Source organism: Limulus polyphemus, unplaced genomic scaffold, assembly GCF_000517525.1.
Source record: "Limulus polyphemus unplaced genomic scaffold, Limulus_polyphemus-2.1.2 Scaffold1585, whole genome shotgun sequence".
Classification (NCBI taxonomy): Eukaryota; Metazoa; Arthropoda; class Merostomata; order Xiphosura; family Limulidae; genus Limulus; species Limulus polyphemus.
This window is the reverse complement of record NW_013667195.1, coordinates 210,857-230,940: the sequence shown is the minus strand read 5'-3', so window position 1 is coordinate 230,940 and position 20,084 is coordinate 210,857. Positions and strand designations below refer to the sequence as shown.

General features: G+C 36.7%; 1 protein-coding gene across 4 annotated transcripts in view; it reads right to left on the bottom strand.

The window, feature by feature from the left end:
- LOC106464196 (transmembrane protein 230-like) overlaps positions 1 to 20,084 on the bottom strand; it is a 55,569-nt gene that overhangs the window by 6,416 nt on the left and 29,069 nt on the right. For 3 of the 4 annotated variants that reach the window (XM_013924323.2, XM_013924321.2, XM_013924325.2), the window contains exons 3-4: positions 12,640 to 12,762; positions 1,210 to 1,357 (exon numbers count right to left, since the gene is read on the bottom strand). In XM_013924323.2, coding sequence (XP_013779777.1) covers positions 1,220 to 1,357; positions 12,640 to 12,762 — 261 coding nt within the window. In that variant the 3' untranslated portion in view covers positions 1,210 to 1,219. Of the gene's footprint in view, positions 1 to 1,209; positions 1,358 to 11,486; positions 11,533 to 12,639; positions 12,763 to 20,084 lie in introns of those variants that run through there. The other variant, XM_022391899.1, reaches the window with a different exon arrangement.

Genomic DNA, 20,084 nt, shown 5'->3' with positions numbered 1-20,084 from the left:
GAGGATTATATTCTGTGGGTCTACTGCATAATCACTAAATTAAGTTTATTCTGTAAAAATGTTTTTCAACATCTCACTTTTTTGAATTTTTTTTTTCTTCAAGTACATATTAATCAAGCTAACTACTTGAAGAAGTCTAATACATTGTTTAGAAATGAAATAGTTTGTGAAATATTTTTTATCTGAATAACAATACTTTTATACATTATAGACATTTAAGATATCAATAACAAACAATGGAATGAAACAACCAATTCTTAGTATATAAAGAAATGTAAATGCTGATTAAGAAATAGAATGTAAGAAATTATTTTTCAAACATATAGAAAAAATATAATGTGAAGAAACATTAAGGTCATTCAGGACAAATGTTATACTGTGACACTACAAAATCAAAATAATAAAGAACATATTAAAAACAAGAAATGAGTGAAGTTTATTTATATATATAAATAAATAATCGAGAAAATGGTTTTTACTAATATATAATAGATATGATTTTCAGTGTTTCTAAATAGTTTTCATTCCCACTTGAAAGATACTTTTTTGATGTTGGTCCCCAAGAGAGGTATTTTCTGAAGAGACTAAGCAATTAAACTTATTGGTTCAGTTGGAACATTAGCAGGTAATTTAAGTATACAATTTGCAAAATAAATATAATTCTAAATATATTAATAATAGTACTTAATCCTGAAGTTATTCTACACACTTTAACTTTTATGTCAATAAAAAGACAAATTACTCATCCATATGCATAATTTAAAAGGTTTTTAAAGTAAAAAGTACAAATTCATTCACAGCCTGGTATTAGAAAAAGATCAGCCCTTCCAAGTACCAGTATAAAGACATTACATTGTATTAGTTCTGTACTTAAGTCAATCAAATGATTTTTGGCTAAAATAATACCATGTAAATACCTTTGATATAAATAAATTGGCTGTTTTTTGTTTTTCTTTTGTAATACAATTTAAATACTTCAGCAGTTTGAAATATTTTTTTTAGTTTGGAATAATTATAACATACATATCTCATACAAAATACAAACACACACACACACTGCTCTCTTTACAAAATATAGGTGTTTAAAACTTACTTAGAATCTTTTAGATAATATTTCCACTACAGCTTTCAGAGTAGATGTGGTTTCAAATAAATTATAGATTTTAGATTACAGTCATTAATGTCATGCTAATATTTTCTTATGCTTACTTGGAATGGACTAGTCAAAGTCTGGAATATCATCAAAGGAGTAGCCAGGATATCTGCGATATGCATAATAAACAATTCTCACATGGTATCCACCCGGAATGAACATTATGGATCCCAGAAAAATTAGAAGCCAGGTACTGTCAGTGTGCTAGAATACATAAAAGATTATCAAAATACTTGTATATCAATTTATAGCAAAGAATACAGAATAAAACTGCAATTTTTTAACTAAACTTGTTTTTTATACTGTACAGATAGAAATGTGTATACTAACAAAATAACATGAGAACTACACAATGAGCTCCCATTAATGTATCCATTTAGCATAAAAATGTCTAACAAAAGAGAAAGAAAACCAACTTACAGTCTATAAAATGTTTTTTCCCAAGGGCCTCAATAAAATATTGCATCAAATTAACATTTTAGTAGCAAGATTATTTACTGAATAATTAGGCCATTTTGAACAATCAACTCTGAAAAAAAAATCTTACTTGCAAAATAAATTTCTGAGCAGTTATTGAAATAATTGTCTCTGGTGATGTAACTACAAAAAGTAAGTATGCTTAAAGACTCCATTAAAACACACAGCAAACTGTTTAGTTTTGCAAAAAATAATGTACTCTAAAGTTGTAATAATCTATTTCCACTCAGTAGATAATTTTTCTACTTCAAACAAACCAATCATGGATATTGACCAAAACCTGAGGAATCCTTTTTACAGATTTCAAATAAATCCCCCAATTGTTTATGTCAGAAAGCATTTACTGTATATTTTTAATAGTTGAATCATTAGAAAGCTAAACCTCGTGTAACCCTTGTGTATCGAACAAAAGTTTAAATGAATCTGAACTAATAGCACAAACTTAATCTTCAAACAAGACATTCTACATGATTACAACTAACCAAAAAAAAAAAAACTTTAGCTTAAGTAAAAATACACATACAGGTTTTAAAAAATATTGTCTTTCATATTCAAATTTACATTTCCTACCTTATCATTCCAGCACAGATTGTTCAAACCCATAAGTTTAAACATCTGAATGAAGTTACCTCTTTTCCTTCTGAGTTTCAGAAAAAAAGAAGTCCAAAACTCATACCTCAAAGTTCCTTAAATTAAATATCACTAACAGCTTGTCTTTCTATCCTTTTTGTAGTAGAAACTACAAAACTTCATACATTTCTCCAAATGATCTATCACCAGAATCTTTCTACAGTGTATAAAATACCACGCTTTTCACATATTATGCAATAAATGATACACTCAGTAGCATATATAAAGGATTGTCTTATGTTGAAGGTTATAATTTTTCTATACTGAAAATGTATGTTCGATAGGTACTTACCTCCTCTCATCAGGTAATGATGACAAAACCTTGTCAAAACATTGTACATTTGCTGTTATGTTAAACTTTTATAAAAGTTTTTCTTCATAACCCATTCAAGCCGTCTCCAGCCATTATTAATCTCAAAGTGGGTTCCTCGTCACCGAATTTGAGTTTACCTCCTCTCACTTAAATTCAGTGCTGCCCTCTATATGCAAAAAAAAATTATGCATGCCACAAGCCTTCTATCTCTCCTCCGTTGGAATCGACTGATTCCGATGTGTCTCTCATGCTAATCATCATGCATCAACTTTCCACCGAGTGCAACATACACTCATGAAGCATGAGACTCCGTCTATTCCATTCTACCTAAAAATCATTTTGTGTTTTGGCAGAAGATGGAAGCACCAGTTTTCAGTGGGGAGGAAGGATGGGAAGTGTGATAAGAGGTTAGTACCTATCTGAAATACATTTTTAGCGAAGGTAAAATTATAATTTCTGATTACATTATCTCTGCTCACATAAATGACTATATTCCCACAATGAATAAGTGGAGGGAAAGAAAGAAGCTCCCCTTGAAAGCATCCAAAGGACACTCCCTAAGATGAAACAGTAAGATTCTAAGATCTGATGTGGGGAACTGCACCATTTTTGAACCAGGTATAATCTTTGCCCATCGCATAAAGATGTTACATATGTGGGCAGAAAATTGTGCCCCTAGGTGTAGAATGGCTAGGGTGTGAGACCGTACACGGCAAGTCAATTACATCCAAAACCCATGCTGCTGGGAACTGACATCCATGTAGGGGTAGGATGAGGATCATACATCAGTAAGTCAACTGCAATCGAAAACCCAGCCATTTGACAAGGGTAGGAAAAAGGATCATACTGTCTCCACCTCAAGTTCATGAAACTGGATGGAATCTAGTACCCCCTCCCCCACCAACTCATGTGAATATGATAAATTGATAGATCGACCTGGGAACCCAACATCTGGTATCGAAAAGTTGTCTTCATAATGTAAACCACATCCCTCAAAAGTGAAATTGACCGGAACCATCTCAAGCGCATTAATATCCTCGGAACAACAAACATCAAGGGATAGTGGAAGGGAATGAACCGTAACAATCCACAATTACATCCATCGTGAACCACAACACTGATGGAGTATAAATGAGGGAGGAATAGACATCTGTAATACATATGTGAGGATTTATGTTGATTGGTTCTACTCTAAGTCCAAAACATGGTCACTGGTAGCAAACATCCACATGGGGGTAGGATGAGGGATCCCAATCAAAGGGGTGAACTGCAATTTTGACGTCTCACTTCCATTTGTATTTATATTTCATATTGGAGGATATCATGTCATCTACACCAGCAGAACACCACCACCCTACTCTCAACTGAATGGTTTTATAATCATTTTTTGTTTTTTGATTGTATTTCATTAATCCATTCTGGAGGATGCCTCCATGGTCCACCACCTCAGCAGCTTGGAACTTGAAAGTGGTAAGGACTCTCAAACTCCCCTAGAAGAAAAGGGGGGTAAAATGCAGCGGAGAGTCTGGAAGAACAACAACAGTGCAATGGGTGACCATGAAACCCTATTTTTAAATGCAGCCCATACCAATTTATTCAATAGAAGGCATGGCAGAGAAGGGCAGCTATTTCCTTCTGCTTTAACTATGCAGGTGGGTACAATCTGAGATGGGCAAACTTATGAAGCAATTGTATCACGAGGATAAGCCTACATGCAATCTTGTAGAATGCCTCATCTCTGCAGTGTGCATTGCATGGCCATGGAATAATAATTTGCAGGCTGACATGGTTTGACAGTGTGGATTTGAAAGGTTAAAGAATACCTGGTCAGGCACCACTGGCCATGGAGTGGGATCCAAACAATGAGCAATAATAATAATAAAATGGGAATAAGACCCCTGAAAATAAAATAAAAAATAATTTACACAGTCAAAGTCTCACTGAAGTCTGAAAAATGGTTACAAGTGGAAGACAACAGTCTGAAAAGGAAGAAACTGCTATCCTATGGAAATAATGAGAGACGAACATGTTAGGAGTAGTCCACATGCCCAATTGAAGAATGTCCTCCAAAGGATGACAAAGATGAGATGCCAGAGAAAAGGTAAGGTGTCTAATTTGATTAAAAGACACCTGGAACAAAGTACTGGAGGAAGATGATAAAAAGGAATAAGTCAATTGAATCAAAAGCCAAACCCAACTGGTGAAAATGGAAGGAAAAAGATCATGAACAGAGGAAGGCTGCCAAGTAGGAAAGGGTACCACGGAAGGAAGCCCTGTGGGCAATATAACAGAGAAGAACATGTACAGGACAAGGATAATGGTGGGAAAATGAAGGAAGGAAAATCAATGAAAAGGAGGAGTTACCCTCCCTAGCCACTGAAGTTTTGGGGGAAAACGAATGATCTGGATAAAGGAGAATATATGTAGGATGATAAAGAGTACGTGAAACGTATATGGCAAATAAATCAGACCTTTGAGTCCACAGGAGAAGAAAATAAGTCTTAAGGGAAAGGTGAAACAAAGAACACATGGAAACTGGTTTGAATGGAGACAAAGTGAGGCAGTGAAGGACCATATTAACATCCTAGTCCAGAAGGGTAGCCTGCTGTGGTGGACAATGAATTAGGAAGAAACACATCAATAGGGAAAGGGTTAAAGAGGTAAAAACCCTATGGTATCAAGAAAAATGAAAGGTGTGGAACAAAGCCACCGGATAACCCGGGATCGAGAAAGCAGAAGACCCCTGATAGAAAAGACAAGTAAGAGATTCTGCAATACAAGAAACAGTGGGTCTATCAGTGGAAAACCCTCGACCCATAGACCAACTGAGGAAAACATTCCATTTACATTGATAAACTTCCATGGAGGAAGGTTTGTTTGTTTGGAATTTTGTTCAAAGCTACACGAGGGCTCTCTGCACTAACTGTCTCTAATTTAGCAGTATAAAACTAGAGGGAAGGCATATAGTCATCCCAACCAACTGCCAACTCTTGGGCTACTTACCAATGTATAGGAGGAATGACCATCACACGACTGAAAAGGTGAGCATGTTTGGTGGAATGAGCCAGAAATGAAGTTACTCGCCATGACAAGTCAGATCTCTCCACCAAGAACCAGATAAGACACCAGGTGTGAAGACATAGGTCATTAAGGGCTGAATGAAGCACTGGTGACAGAGGTTGATGAAGAATGGATGAGACAAAGGAAGAGGTAAGGAGAGGTAAGTTGGAACTAGAGAAGCTGCAGAAACCAGGGCTGAGCTGGCCAGTAAGGAGCAAACAGAAGTACTTGACACAGAGTGATATGAATGATCAAAATCACCCAGTGAAAAAGTCTAATGGGAGGATAAACATTGAATATTTGTTGTTCCATTCCTGGCTGAAAACATTGACAACCAGAGCAAGAGGATGAGGGACTGGAGACCAAAACAGAAGTAATTTGTGGCTGAGGGATGTGGCAAAAGCATCTATGTGAGGAGTATCCCACTGAAGGTAAAACTACTGAAAAACAAGAGGATCAAGAGACAATTCCATCACATAGATTTTGTCTGGGCAGGAAAGCTGATCAGCAACAAGATTGGAAGCACCCAAAACATGACATGCAATGATATAAATATCTTGAGTGTGGGCACAAATAAAGGAGACCTAATGTATGAATACAGAGGGATTGAGAACAGGTGTCACCCTGGTGATTGCAATAAGCAACCACTGTAGAATTGTCAGAATGGATGATTTCTGGCCAGATGGAGAGAATGAACCAAAGCTCCAGGATGTTCATATGATAAGACCTCTCGACCACAGATCAATATCTTGACGTTTCCTGTTGATCAACCCATGCCCCCCATCTCTGAAGGGATGCATCCATAAAAATATGTAAATCTGAATGAGGAGGAGGAAGCAGAACACCCACTGACATGCAAGTCTTGTCCAACCACCATTGCAGATCGTTAACTATGGTAGGAGGAAGGGTAATAAGATCGTGAAAAGCCTCATGAAGAGCCCACATATGAGCACGATATAAAGGGGTAAGTGCTGCCATGAAAAACCACATCCCCAAAAGCGACAGAACCTCACAAGCTGTAATACAGGGTGCAGTAAGTGTGTGAAGAACTGACAGCTCCATAGAATGAAGTCAAAGAGGAGAAGGTTGGGCCCGACTGAGATGGGTATTGAAAAAACACCCAAATGGACAAGATATTGAGAAAATTGAAGGAATGATTTTTCCAGTTTAACTAACCAGCCCACTCTTGCCACATCCAGGAGCAGCTGATGAGTGTGACAGGCAAACTCTGGTTTGGAATGTGCTAACAATAGCCATTCTTCTATATAATGATAAAAGTTATACCCAAGAGCATGCACGTGATGAGCAAATGCTCTGACCATCCGACAAAAAACATATGGGGTAGAATCAAGCCTGAAGGGCAATGTGCAAAACTGACAAACCACCCCATGATAAACAAATTGAAGATATTGTCGCATCTGATGAAATATTGGGATATGCAAGTAAGCATTTGCAACATCCATCTTGGTCATCCACAAACCAAGACAGAAACACCCATCTGATGGTAAGAAACGATTCCATGGTAAAATAAGATAGACTAAAAAAGTGATTCAAGTGGGACAAATCTATTACAGGCCCCTGGTCTCCAGTTTTCTTGGGGACAACAAACAGCCTACAATAAATGCCTGAGGAAAGATGATGAACAGGTTTGATGGCCTGTTGAGACAAAAGGTCATGTACCGCCTCTGACAGATGCTGGCAGGTGATAGGATTCCGAGGCATAGGAAAGGAAATGGGTACTTGAGAGAAAAGAGGGAGGAAAAAATTGGAGAACAAGTCCCTCTGATAAAACCCAAATAACCCACTGACCTGTGGTGAAAGATCACCAAAGGGGAACAAATTTGCACAATTGAGCTCCCACCAGACCAGAACCCACTGGGTAGTCACCGGTACTGTTGCCATAGTGCCCATCTATGTCAAATAAACACAAGATGAAGAACTCCTGGAGGGAGGAACAGGTAAGGGTTGAGAAGGACTGACTGCTATAAACGAGCTTCCAAAGAGGAAGGAGTAGAGTGTTGATATACAGACTCCACATGTGATTCCAAAATCTCAGGTACATGATCGAAAACATATTGCTGAAGAAAAGAGGTCATATGTAAATCCCTTAGATAAGTGGCCAGCAAACAAACCTGGGACAAGGCTACATCACAACCCTGATGATTTGAACAACAGAGAAACCACGTGTGTGTAAAGCAAGAGCTGAAGATGACAAACAATTAATAATGGAGGTAATAATGGAGTGGCTATTCAAGATCTTGGTGTATCACCTTGGAAAGGAGATGGATGGTAGATAAGTACTGTAGAAGTGAAGTAAGGGTAAGATGAAAGTATGAAAAGTGGGCATAGGTTAATTAAATGCACAGGAACATCAGGGATTGCTCCACACACAGGTAAAATGGACCCCAGTTGCTGAGAGTCAAGCAACAGACAGTCAATTTGATGATAAACCAAAGCAAACTGATCTATAGCCCGTGGAGGGTGAGGCATGCTGGTACCCTCAACCAATTATGAAGCAAATTACTCAGCATGAACCCTAATATCTGAAGAGGGTAGAAAAACTGAATATAGAGAAGAAGAACTATCATGCCAGAAAGAAAGACAGGGATCATAGGAAATTGGGGAAATGGATAAAATATGACATTCATGAGAAATCATGTCTAAAAATGCTATATTAGGCTTAGCTGATTCTGCAGGTTAGACATAGAAAGGCACAGCAAAATCCAGTGGTGGAAAAAAACCTATCAAAATCTTCATTGACCAGAACAGGTTCAGCCTGTTCAGGAGAAAGTGGGGCAAGTTCAGGAGAAGGTGGTTGACCCATATAATGATCAGTCTCTCAGTGGATAATTGCTGATAAATCCAATGATGGGTCACCTCCACCTACAGCCTGTGAAAGAGTGTCGTAGGAGGTATGATATCCAAAGTGGTAACATGAACCTCAGAATTCATTTCAGAAATATGAATCAAACAAAAATGTTTGAAAGACAAATACAAATGTGAAAGAAGAAAATAATGACTGGCAAATGAAGTTAAAGTAAAAGGCATTTTCAATATAGCAAAAAATTAAGGAAAAAATCCCACTTTGGAATTGAAACTATGAAATTTACCAGTGCAAAACAGACAAATAGCACCAAAAGGAAAAAAACGTCTGAACACGAGTACTGCCAAACGAGAAGTGATAGTTAGGTAGAATGGAATACATGGAGTAACATGCGTAATGAGAGTATGTAGCACTCCTATTGGTGGAGAGTTGATGTATGATGATTTGCATGAGAGGTGCATTGAAATCAGTCAATTCCAATGGAGGGGAGATAGAAGGCTTGTGGCATGCATAAATTTTTTTTTGGTATGTAGAGAGCAGCACTGAACAAAAATAGCTTTTTTATGTGAGTGGAGGTAATGTACCATATTGGAAGTTAACATTTTCTTACTCTCAAAATGTATTTCCGATAGATACTTACCTCCTCAAATACAAAGCTATCTAGATCCTTGTTTGCTCTCTAAGCATTGCTAAAAATTTTTGTGTAATCAGCATACCAGTCTTTATACCCCATCAGTTTTGTACCATTTCAGAACATGTGACTACTCTCCACCAATGGTATTGTACCATTTATACTGATGCAGCTATACTGACCCTTTGTTATTCCCACTCAATCTTCACTTTCGAAAATTGTTAGGTATTAATATAAAAACACTGGCAGTGGGAAATACATTTTCAGTGTAAGAAATTGTTAACTTCCGAAACAGTCATACCTCCTCTCACACAAAGCTAGAATCCCACATTACAAAGGTGGAGGGACCGGAGTGTGAGCAATAATGGGCGAGTTCTTGAAAACAGATTTAATGATTGGATCTTCAATAAGTATGGCGAAATTATTTAGTACATTACCTTTGATCTTGTTGGTCTGGTGTTATGTAAGCACATGTTTGTATCATGGATGAATCAGGATAGCCTCTTTTAAAGATAAAAGTTTTCATGTCTTTTGTTTCTGATTTGTAATCATTATCACCACTACGCAGTTTACATAGTCATAAAAATTGTATCGTATTGACTTTTTGTAACTGAAATGGTGGGACGGTTTGAAAAGTAGGTATGTGTGTGAATCTGTTCCTTTATAATGTCAGATGTTTGTCTTGTATGCATATGTTGTAGTCCAGCATGGGTAGTATTGTATCTGATAGTTGCCAAGGGTGGAGAGAGTATACATAGTGTATAATAATGTATAAAAGTTTCTGGCTTTACCATAGACATAACCCATAGTTTGTCTTTACTGTAATGACAATACACCATGGGTACTGATCCATTGCACTGATTATTAAGTGCACGATTTTTGGTATATACAAAAAGAGGTTGGCCCTATTCTTATACCAATCATGACCTCACAGACCTGTTTGTAGTAGTTATCATTAAAAGTGCCAGCACCAAGAGTGAGTAAAAGTTCTGCTAAACGTAGAAGTGTGTGTGTGAGTATCAAGTATAGGCCTTTGGTCTAAGAAATGTTTTAGTAAAATTAAAACTTTATTGTGTGGAACAGATATGTACAATGATTCTGTGTTCATGGTAAAAATGTTGTATTCCTTTCCAGTTAAGTGTATGTTCTTGATTAAAGTAATGGCATGAGTGGTATCCTTTGCATGTGTTTGTAACTTGTGAAAAAAAAGAGTGATAAAACGTTATCAAGATAACAGGACATATGTTCTGTAAGATGACTGCAAGCAGATACAATAGGTCAGCCTGGATATCCTTCTTAGTGGATTTTAGGAAGATAAAAAAACAGGAGTTCTAGGTTTACTTACAACGAGATTCTTGGCTATAGTGGATAAATCATTAGTATTGATACATCCTGAATTGTGGATGTTACTAGGTTGTTAAAGTTAGGATCTGAGTTGTCTTCAAGCAGAGTGTACAAAGGACTGTTATTTAGTTGTTTTAAAGCTTCAGTTATACGTAAATGCTTAAACTATAATGGTTCCAACTTTGTCTCCGGATTATATAACAAGATTATTTCCTTGTCACAAATTATTTAAGGTTGAACCATGTTAAACTGCTGAAACAAAATACATCTACAGGTATACATTTCACAAAAAAAAATAATCAAAGTAAGGACTTTTTGATTCTGTGACTTGTACATTTTCCAACAGACATACATAAAAGAGAACTAGGAAAGAAATCACTCTATAATCTGGGAACTCTACAACCTTCTGGTTTAAATGAATGTTTTCTTTCAAACATATTTTCACTTTTATATGATTGTTTTAAAATTTAATTTTACTTTGTGGTTTATCTTTTTTCTTTAAACTTTCCATTTCTGACTTGTAAGATATTTATATAAAAGATGTAATTCTTCAAAGAACTTTGTAACTCACATTTAAAAACGTGTGTACACAATTTTCTAATTCTGCACTTGCACTTTTGTTCAACTCTTTACAATCTGACAAAGAGCTCTAGCTCTAAACATCATCTTCCAGAAATAAATATATAAAACTTGGTGATTTTGTAACCTATTCATTAATTTCTGTCTTTACTGCCTGTTCAATTAGCTATATTTTCTTCAACTCACTCAGACTGCCAAGGTTTAAATAAGAAACCACTATTTATCACAATTCTTTGCCTTCACCCAACTTTCTAGTAAGTTTTAACTTTTCCACTAATTTCATAAATGTTCAACTTACTAGTTATCTCTTGTACAGCTTTCTGGTAAATTCAGCATAAAATAATAGATAAAAAGAATAAATAATAAAGAGGTAGGAGATTTGCACACAAAAATATACACACTAGAACCATTGTGTGTTTTTCCTATAACAATCCAAAAGTATTATTGAATATTAAACTCCTACCTCAGCACTCACCTGGGGCACGTTTACACTTTTCAGCATCTTGATAAACTTCCTGGACCTTTAAGACAATCACTGGGTTTATCATGTAAATATAAGAAGTTTTATGTTTAACTTAACTATAGGCTTTTAAATATATTTTTTTTGTTGCTTCATGCATTTACAAGTTTCAACAACAACTAATAGAAAATATACTACAAGTTGTGGTGAACTAAACAATTTTAATTGCTAATATTTTGATCATTAACTGTGGGATCATGATCAATGTTTATCATTGCCTGAATTAATTATTCTAATGTGATTAGACTTAAACAATATTCCTTCTACACAAAGAAGTAATCTCCTTTAATTTATTTTACATACACAACTTGCAGGCAGGTCCTATTTACAACTTGGTTTATTTGTTTGTTTATTGAATTTTGCAGAAAGTGACATAAGAACTATCTGCACTAGTTGTCCCTAATTTTGAAGTGACAGACTAGAGGGAAGGACTAGTCAGCACAACCCACTGCCAACTCTTGGGGTACTTTTTTATCAGTGAATAGTGGAAATGTCTGTAACATTATAGCTCCCCCATGGTTGAAAAATCAAACATATTCGGTGATGAGATTCAAACCTGTGACCCATGGATTGTGAGAGTAAAGTGCCCTAGCCAGCAGGCTATGTTTACAATTTATAGCTAAATGTAAAAGGAAAAAAGAAACTATTGATATAAATTTCCAATACTTTATGTTTAGCTATATCTTAATCTTACCATCATTTTGCAAATTACTGCTCTACATCATTCTTGAGTAAATTGTTGTATTTTCTTAAAGTTAATAGTGAATAAAATAGTCGACTATATTTCTACTAAATAATTTCATTGACTATATGTTGATATTAAGGATCTGAGAACAAACTGGACAATTATAGTGCCTACATCATCTACACTGAATTATCAAGTATGAAAGGTGTGGAACCTAGTGAACTATTACAAGATATACACCTTTAGAAACTTTAAAAAACTAACTAAAATCAGCATTTCTACATCATAACTCAAGCACATGAACTATAACAAATTAAAGCCAAAATATCAAATTTCATTACTTCAAAAACTTTCGACTATACCTACAAAGTGTAACCTGAATATCACAGTATACAATAATGTGACAGTAATAATCTTACAAACCTTGGCTTCAATATGACCAGTCAGTAGAAGTGAACCAATAATGATTAAGATGCTTCCCATAATAAATAAGAACACTGCTAGTAAAATGGCTTTCCAAGGAATCTTCACATTAGGTTTTTCAAACTAGAAATAAGAAAAAAATCAGATGCTCACAAAGTTATTCAAAACCTAAATTCATAATATTTTTTGTTCCCTTTTATAACAATTATGTTTCCAATACACAGTAAAATCTAACATGAATCAAGTCAAAAAAGGAAACTGAAATGCCTTTTGTTATTAAAACATTACAGACAACAAAGGGTTATCCGGTCATTCGAGGTGTCCCAACACACCTACCCATGAAAAAAAGTAAAAATTTAAATACACCCTTAATTTTTTCAGGAAATAATTTGTTTTCCTCTAAGATTCTAGGGTACTGTCCTCCACTACTGCTGATGGCTACTCCTTTCTTGAGCTCATCACTCTGTGAGATAAACAAAATTGTCTTAATTGGAGTCTAGCTTGCCTTTCCTCAAAGCTTACACTTGTGTCCTCTTGTTCTGTTGTTTTCAGAATATGGCAAAATGAAATCAGAAGCCTTTAACTTATGTCTACAGGTGGGGACAAACTGCACATGTCACACTGTTTTGAGGTAATATTCAAAATTTAATTTAACAACTATGTTATCAAGTTATGTCAATAAACTTGATGTCAAAACATAGTTAATAAACCAAATTTTAATACTGTACAAATTTCATAAAGATATATCTAACAAAATCTCAATCTTTACATTTGTTTCCTCCAAACTGCCCTTTTAAAAATTCTATTTGAGCTTCTGAGTTTCATACAAATTACAGAATTAGACTATAGATACTGCTGAGACATTCTAATTTTATAGCCTCCAATTATCTTGATTTAAAGAGATATAAACCAGAAAGTCCAATGCACATGCTATGCCCTCCTATCACTTGCTGTCTTTCAAAAGTTAACATATTCTAACACTGAAGATGTATTTCCAATAGGTACTTACATCCTCTCACCCAAAGCTATCCCAACCTTGATTTACCCTCTAAGCATTGCTAAGCTTTTCAACAGTGCACCAGTCTATTATAACCCTTCATTTTTGCCCCATTGACTACCTGTGATTGATCATTTGACTACCCTCCACCAATCGTACTGCACCATCTATACTAGTGCAGGTAGCTCCCTGTACCATTGCAACATAATCCTCACTCTCAAGGTTTGGCAGACACAAACCAGAAACACTGGCAAATCAGTGGGGAGGAAGGGTGGGAAGAGGCAAGTACCTATTAGAAATACATTTTCGGTGTTAAAAAATGTTAGCTTCCCTCACCCAAAGCTAGAATCCCACATTGTAAAGGTGAAGAAGCCAGACCTCCATGAAAGAACATATGTGACACAATTATAAAAGGAGGCACATCTGTGGAGTATAGCACTACTTCTGGAACAGGTATGCTCTTCATCCAGTAATGAACAAATTAAGACACAAAGGGCAGAACTTAAAAGCAGAAAGATCATTGTTGTAAGAATTACAGGTCAGTAGGGATGGACAAAAATCCCCATCTGCTTTACTCATGAAGTCCAAGAGTGGCGGTCGTTATATATGATACGGTGATAAAAAAAAAAAAAATATATATAGATACATACCACCAGATAAGTGGCCGGTGGTCTTAAAGAAACACCCATCTCCAAGTGAGCATTATAGAACTATACAGATGTAGTGCTAAGATACAAAATTCAGCATAGTTGATCCTGAAATATGGTGTACATCAATGAAATAAGATTAAGAATAATGTCAACTTAACCCAGTCACAGGTGAACAGGTGTGTGTAGAATCACCACAGGAGGAAGACAATACCCACCCAAGGAAAACACAGCTATGCTGTGCAGAGAAAGAGCTACAAATGTATCATGAGTTGTCCACATACTAGCCTGAATGATCTCCTCCAAAAGACGGTGGTTTCAAGCAGCTAAAGACTTAGTTAGATTATAAATTTGGGGTGAAAAAACTTTACATACACAGTGACCTGTCATGGACACATCAAAAACATCACTCATATAAGTTGATGAACCCAACCAGTGAGCGTAATAAATGAAAGATCACAGGAAACAGAGGAATGCCATGGGACAATTAGATGGGAACGAGAACCATAAAAGGAGGCAGTACGAGCCATAACATAGAAGGGAACAAATTGGACAAAGGAGATGATCCAAATCCAAATGGTGTGAAAAGGAAGGTAAGAAAATAGGAGAAAAGGCAAAACAACCTTCCCGTGCATATGATGTCCTGGGAAGGAAGGCCCGATCCCAACAGCAAATAACATACAAGGAATGGTAAAGGATGGCATAAATATCAGAACAATGATGACCACATGCCAAGGGAAAGATGGTACAAGAAACGAATTGCAATGGGTTCAAAGGGAAAACCGGACAGGGCATAAAGAACAACACTCAAATCCCAATCCATCAGAACAAAAGAACGTAGCGGGTAGACCAGACAAAAAAAATGGAAAAGGCAGGAAAAAAACAGGAAAGAGAATGCTTTCCAGAAGTGAGAGAATGGAGGGTGTTTGACAGGGTACCCATATAAAGAGCAACAGTTGAAACAGACAAAACCTGATAAAACAACCAGAAGAAAAAGTGGGACAGGTGAGGAACAGAAGTACAGGACGGTCAGAAGCCAAGGCAAATAGACCAAAGTCAGAAGCAAGACCAATGCCTCTGATACATAGACAAAGAGAATGGGCAAATAGTACAGGCAAGGAAAGATGCTACACACAGGGCAAGGCCCTGAGCTGAGGCATGAGACCAGACAAAAGTCACATGGAAAGATTGAGTGTGGTGACATTGGGATGAAAAAAGTCAGATCTGGATTGTCAGAGGAGTGAACAGGACAGAAAAAAGGGCAAGGTATGTTGCTCCAGTAAGGGCTAGAGCAGACGGAACCACATCTGAGTCAGCCAATATGGAGCAACCACCAGAACAGAACAAGGAGCAGTCAGATTGGAAGGTATGCATATAGGTGAAGACCCCTCCAATCTTGACTGAAAGAAAGCATCCACCCCCAGAGCTGAGGGGTGAGGAACTGGAGACCAAAAAGGATGGAAGTTTGGCATTCCAGTGAATAGGAAACACAAAATATATATATGTGGTTTTCCCTGTTAAGAACACACCCACAGAAATACCTGAGGATGAAGAGACCATCCTGTGGAGAGCCTGGTTGGGACATGATAAGAGATCGGCCACAAGATTCATAACTCTGGGAACATGACATGCCATAACCATCATGTCGTGGTCACTGGCCTAGTACAGGAAATCCAGAGTCTGAAAAGACAGAGATCTGGACTAGGTTCCCCTTTGCTTGGTGATAAAGCTGACAACAGTGGAATTATCAGAATGAACCATAACCACCCACACCTGCAGAATGGGAGGAAATGGTACAGAACCCAAAGAACTACCAAAGGTTCCATGATGTGAATATGGAGAGTAGCCTCCCTGACTGATCACCAACCCAAAATTTCTGGATAATCAAGGACTCCCCCACCACAACCCACCAAGGTTGCACCTGTGAACAGATGAGACGTGGGAAGAGGCGGAGAAATGAGAACCCCCACCGTGGTTAAGTCCCTGTCATGCCACCGAGAGCTTCCAAGGAAGCCCACATCCACAAAAGAGATAGAACCTTACATGCAGAGAGAGAAGGAGAATGTTGGGCTAATGTGACTTCCCACTCCATATCCTGGAGTTTAAGTGAAGAAGGCTGGACTTGACTGAGACAGGAAGTGAAAGGAACCCCCAAATGAATAAGACAATGTGAGGAAACAGTAAAGGATTTCTCCAACTTGATGACAAACTCCAATCAAGCAGCTTCTCAAAGAAGGAAGCATGTTGGAGTAACTCACTGAATATGAGAAGAGGCAAGCAGAAGCCAGTCATACATGAAATGGTGGGTCCAAAGACCAGCGAGTGAAGATGACTTGCGAAAGAGCACATCACTCGACTACACGTGTATGGAGCTGAAGAAAGACAGAACTGTTGCACCCAGAACTGGAAGGCAGAACCCTCATAAAGGAACCGAAGAAAAATGATGTGACATTGGGGTAAAAACCCACCAAAGTGAAAGGTAGGACTCCAAGGTGAAGTGAGGCATTTTCAGATAAGTATACAGCCAGGACAGATCAATGATGGGACTCCATACTCCCATGTATTTGGAGACAAAACAAAGATGGGAGTAAATTACTGGTTGAGTGGCCACCACCCATTTGATAGCTCCTCTAAGTAGTAGGACTCAAACAGACTCAGCAAGATGACGGGACAAGGTATGATCCCAAGGAGGAGGAAAGAAGAACTGGAACGTGGATAGAGGGGTAGCAAAATGGAAGTCAAAAACCATTAGAGAGAACCCATATAAACAATGGAACTGTTGCAAAGTGTAGCCACAAAAACACATAAGCTAAAGTATTTAGAGAAAATACTCATTACTAACAAAACTCACAAACGTGTAGAGTCTATATATTACATAAAAAGAACAAACCTGCAGAACTAAAAATTCAATCTAAAACAATAAATAACACCTAAAGTACAAAACCACTGAAGGGGCTAAGAAGATATACGAGCCTTAAACATTAAATTTATAAGTCCACTCAAAGAATCTATAAAACAAAGGACAAAAAAAAAACCTACACAAAATAAGATTAGAATGAAAAGGCAACCAGTTAATAATAACAAAGTTTGACTCAAAACCAATCCTCAATTAGATGTGACTAGTAGTAAAGAAAAAAGACATACAAACTAAATAACATTAACAGTGGAAAGAAGAAAAATTTAAACACAAATGAAGAAATATACAAACTCCAAATGCAAGGTTAAACTAAAGTAACCTAGATGGTAAAAGAAGTATAAAAATCTAATTTACCCAATACTCAGACCTAAATTATCAAGTGCGGGAATTAGGTCCATCCACACCAGCTCACATAAACTCATTGAACAAGGGTATACCTTTGGGGAGTGAGAAATATACAATGATCAACTTACCATAGATCTCCTGGGAAAAAAAACAAGACCTAATCCAGCAGATTACGAGAAGGCACAGTATTAGGTGAAAAGTGCCATACAAAGAAACTTTCCACATAGTAATTCTATCCTTCTGTACAAAAATCGTAACTTGAAAGAAAAAAAGATACAAACTCCCTGTGAACTAAAGCCTGTGCTTCCCAACAGACATTGTTGACCCTGAGACAAGTGTCGGAAACATTGGCTACTTATGGAAAGAATTTTATCACCCTCCATATTAAATCTCCAATTCATATGAACAAAGTATAATTCAGAAAACAAAAACATTTCAAAAACAACGAGTAGAAACAATGGAAATCAAACACAAGAATTTGAAACTGATATTAATTTGTGATCAAGCACTATCAAAATTTTGTAGTCATATAGAGAATGAGTTAAAACACATGTCTAAACACTAGAATACCAATTGAGAAGGTGAGAATTGTGCTAGAATGGTAGAGAGAGCTAGCTGTACTGGTATAGACGGTGCACTATGATTGGTGGAGGGTAGTCACATGATCAGCACATGTTCTTGCAATGGTGCAAAAATAAATGGGTATAACAGACTGCTGTGCTGTTAAAATTTTAGCAATGCTTAGAGGGCAAATCAAGGTTATTTCTGTAATCAAGTGATCAATAACATCCTTCATGATGCAATAAATTTCCTGTTCTGCAGTCAATCCAGCATCAGCTGCATTTTCACATTGGATTTGTTTAGGACGTATTTTTCTTCTTTCAATGGTCAATCCTCATGTTTAGTATTGATTCTTGCCCACTTTAAGTGCTTCTTGACAGGACTTTTCATGTGATTCTATCAATTTCTCTTTCAAAGAAAGAAGATCAGCAGCTGCTTCTATAAAATTCATTTTTGGGTCCTGAAGACGTTTCTGCACTCGATTGATAGATGATCAAAGATTTATCAAAAAATGCAAAAGTACAAGAAAATCAAATGTAAGCATGCGTTGCAGAATATTATGAGCACCACATTTTGTTTCAGCCGTGTTGCCATTCTCACTTAATTGCTCTAACTGTCCTAGCAATTCGTCCAGTTTTTCATGTACAGCTTTTACTGCCTTCTCTCTTGCACTCCACTGTGTTTCTGATTCACGCTTGACAGAGATCTTAAGCTTCTGCTGCAGTTTGTCCCATTGAGTTGTTGAATGAGCAAGGAAATTATAAATGGCTTCAATTATACAAAAAAAGGTAATAACTGTTCTTTCCTGACTTGCAGCATGAAGACATGCTAAGTTCAAACTATGGCTGTCACAGTTTATAAACACTGCTTTTGGATTTTTGTTCAGAATTCTTTATTGAATGCCTGACAGATGACCTGACATGACAGCAGCATTATCATAACATTGTGAACAACAATCACTCAATAAAATTCCACCGCTTCTAATTTTGTGCTTATTGTTTTCCCAATATTGGCAACGCCTTTTTCCTTTATCTGTATAAAGTCAATAAATGTCAACAAACCAAATCACTTGGACCAATTGCTCATGATGGACTAAATTAGGTGTGGAATCAAAGAGAATACCAGAGTATTTGTTTCTACAAATTGCTGACAAACAATAATTTCCTACATGTGAAGCCATGAGATTTATAAACTCATTTTGGATTTCAGGAGAAAGATAAGATGTTGATGTTTGCTTGTTTTTAACATGCTCTAAATGCTTTCTCATTACTAGATCATAATTTGCTAATAACTGCAAAAGTGAGTGACAGGAAATTTCCAGGGTTTTTGTTTGAGGTTATGTCCTCAGTATGACCACGAAATGCAAGATTCTGAGAAGCTAAATATTGTGTACAATCCAGCAACTATCGCAGTACTTCTCTCCATTTATTTTTTTCTTGCTGAATTTGCCTTTGCAGCTCTTCATCAATGCCACTTTGAAGATGAATTTGGCGATCAGTTTCTTTCCAAGCAGCAAATGACTCACGATGACTGTAACTATTTTCATGGGCATTTAACTTTTCAATTTTTTCCACATAGAGAATCCACCGTGTTTTGAAAGCACACCGACTATCGGATGTCATACACGTAGATGAAAAAAGAAGACAACAAAAGCAGTATGCTGCTTTTTTGTAGAGGTGAATACACCAACCAGGAACGATTGACCTCTTGTCCATTCAGAAGGCATCGTTAGAACCAAAATGTAGTCATAGAACACCCATCTTTGGCATCAAATGAACCTTCTTTATGTTGAAATTCATGTGCTCTAACTTTAACAATCTCTGTGCGATGTGCATGTGTTACAACTACTAAGTCTGTTGTATCAAACTTCATAAATCCAATATCCCTGCGTGTTAAAATATTTATTAGGTCATCCTCTTTTAGCTTAGCAAGACTATTCTGTGGATTTGTTTCTGACAAAGTGAAATCCTCTTGTTTA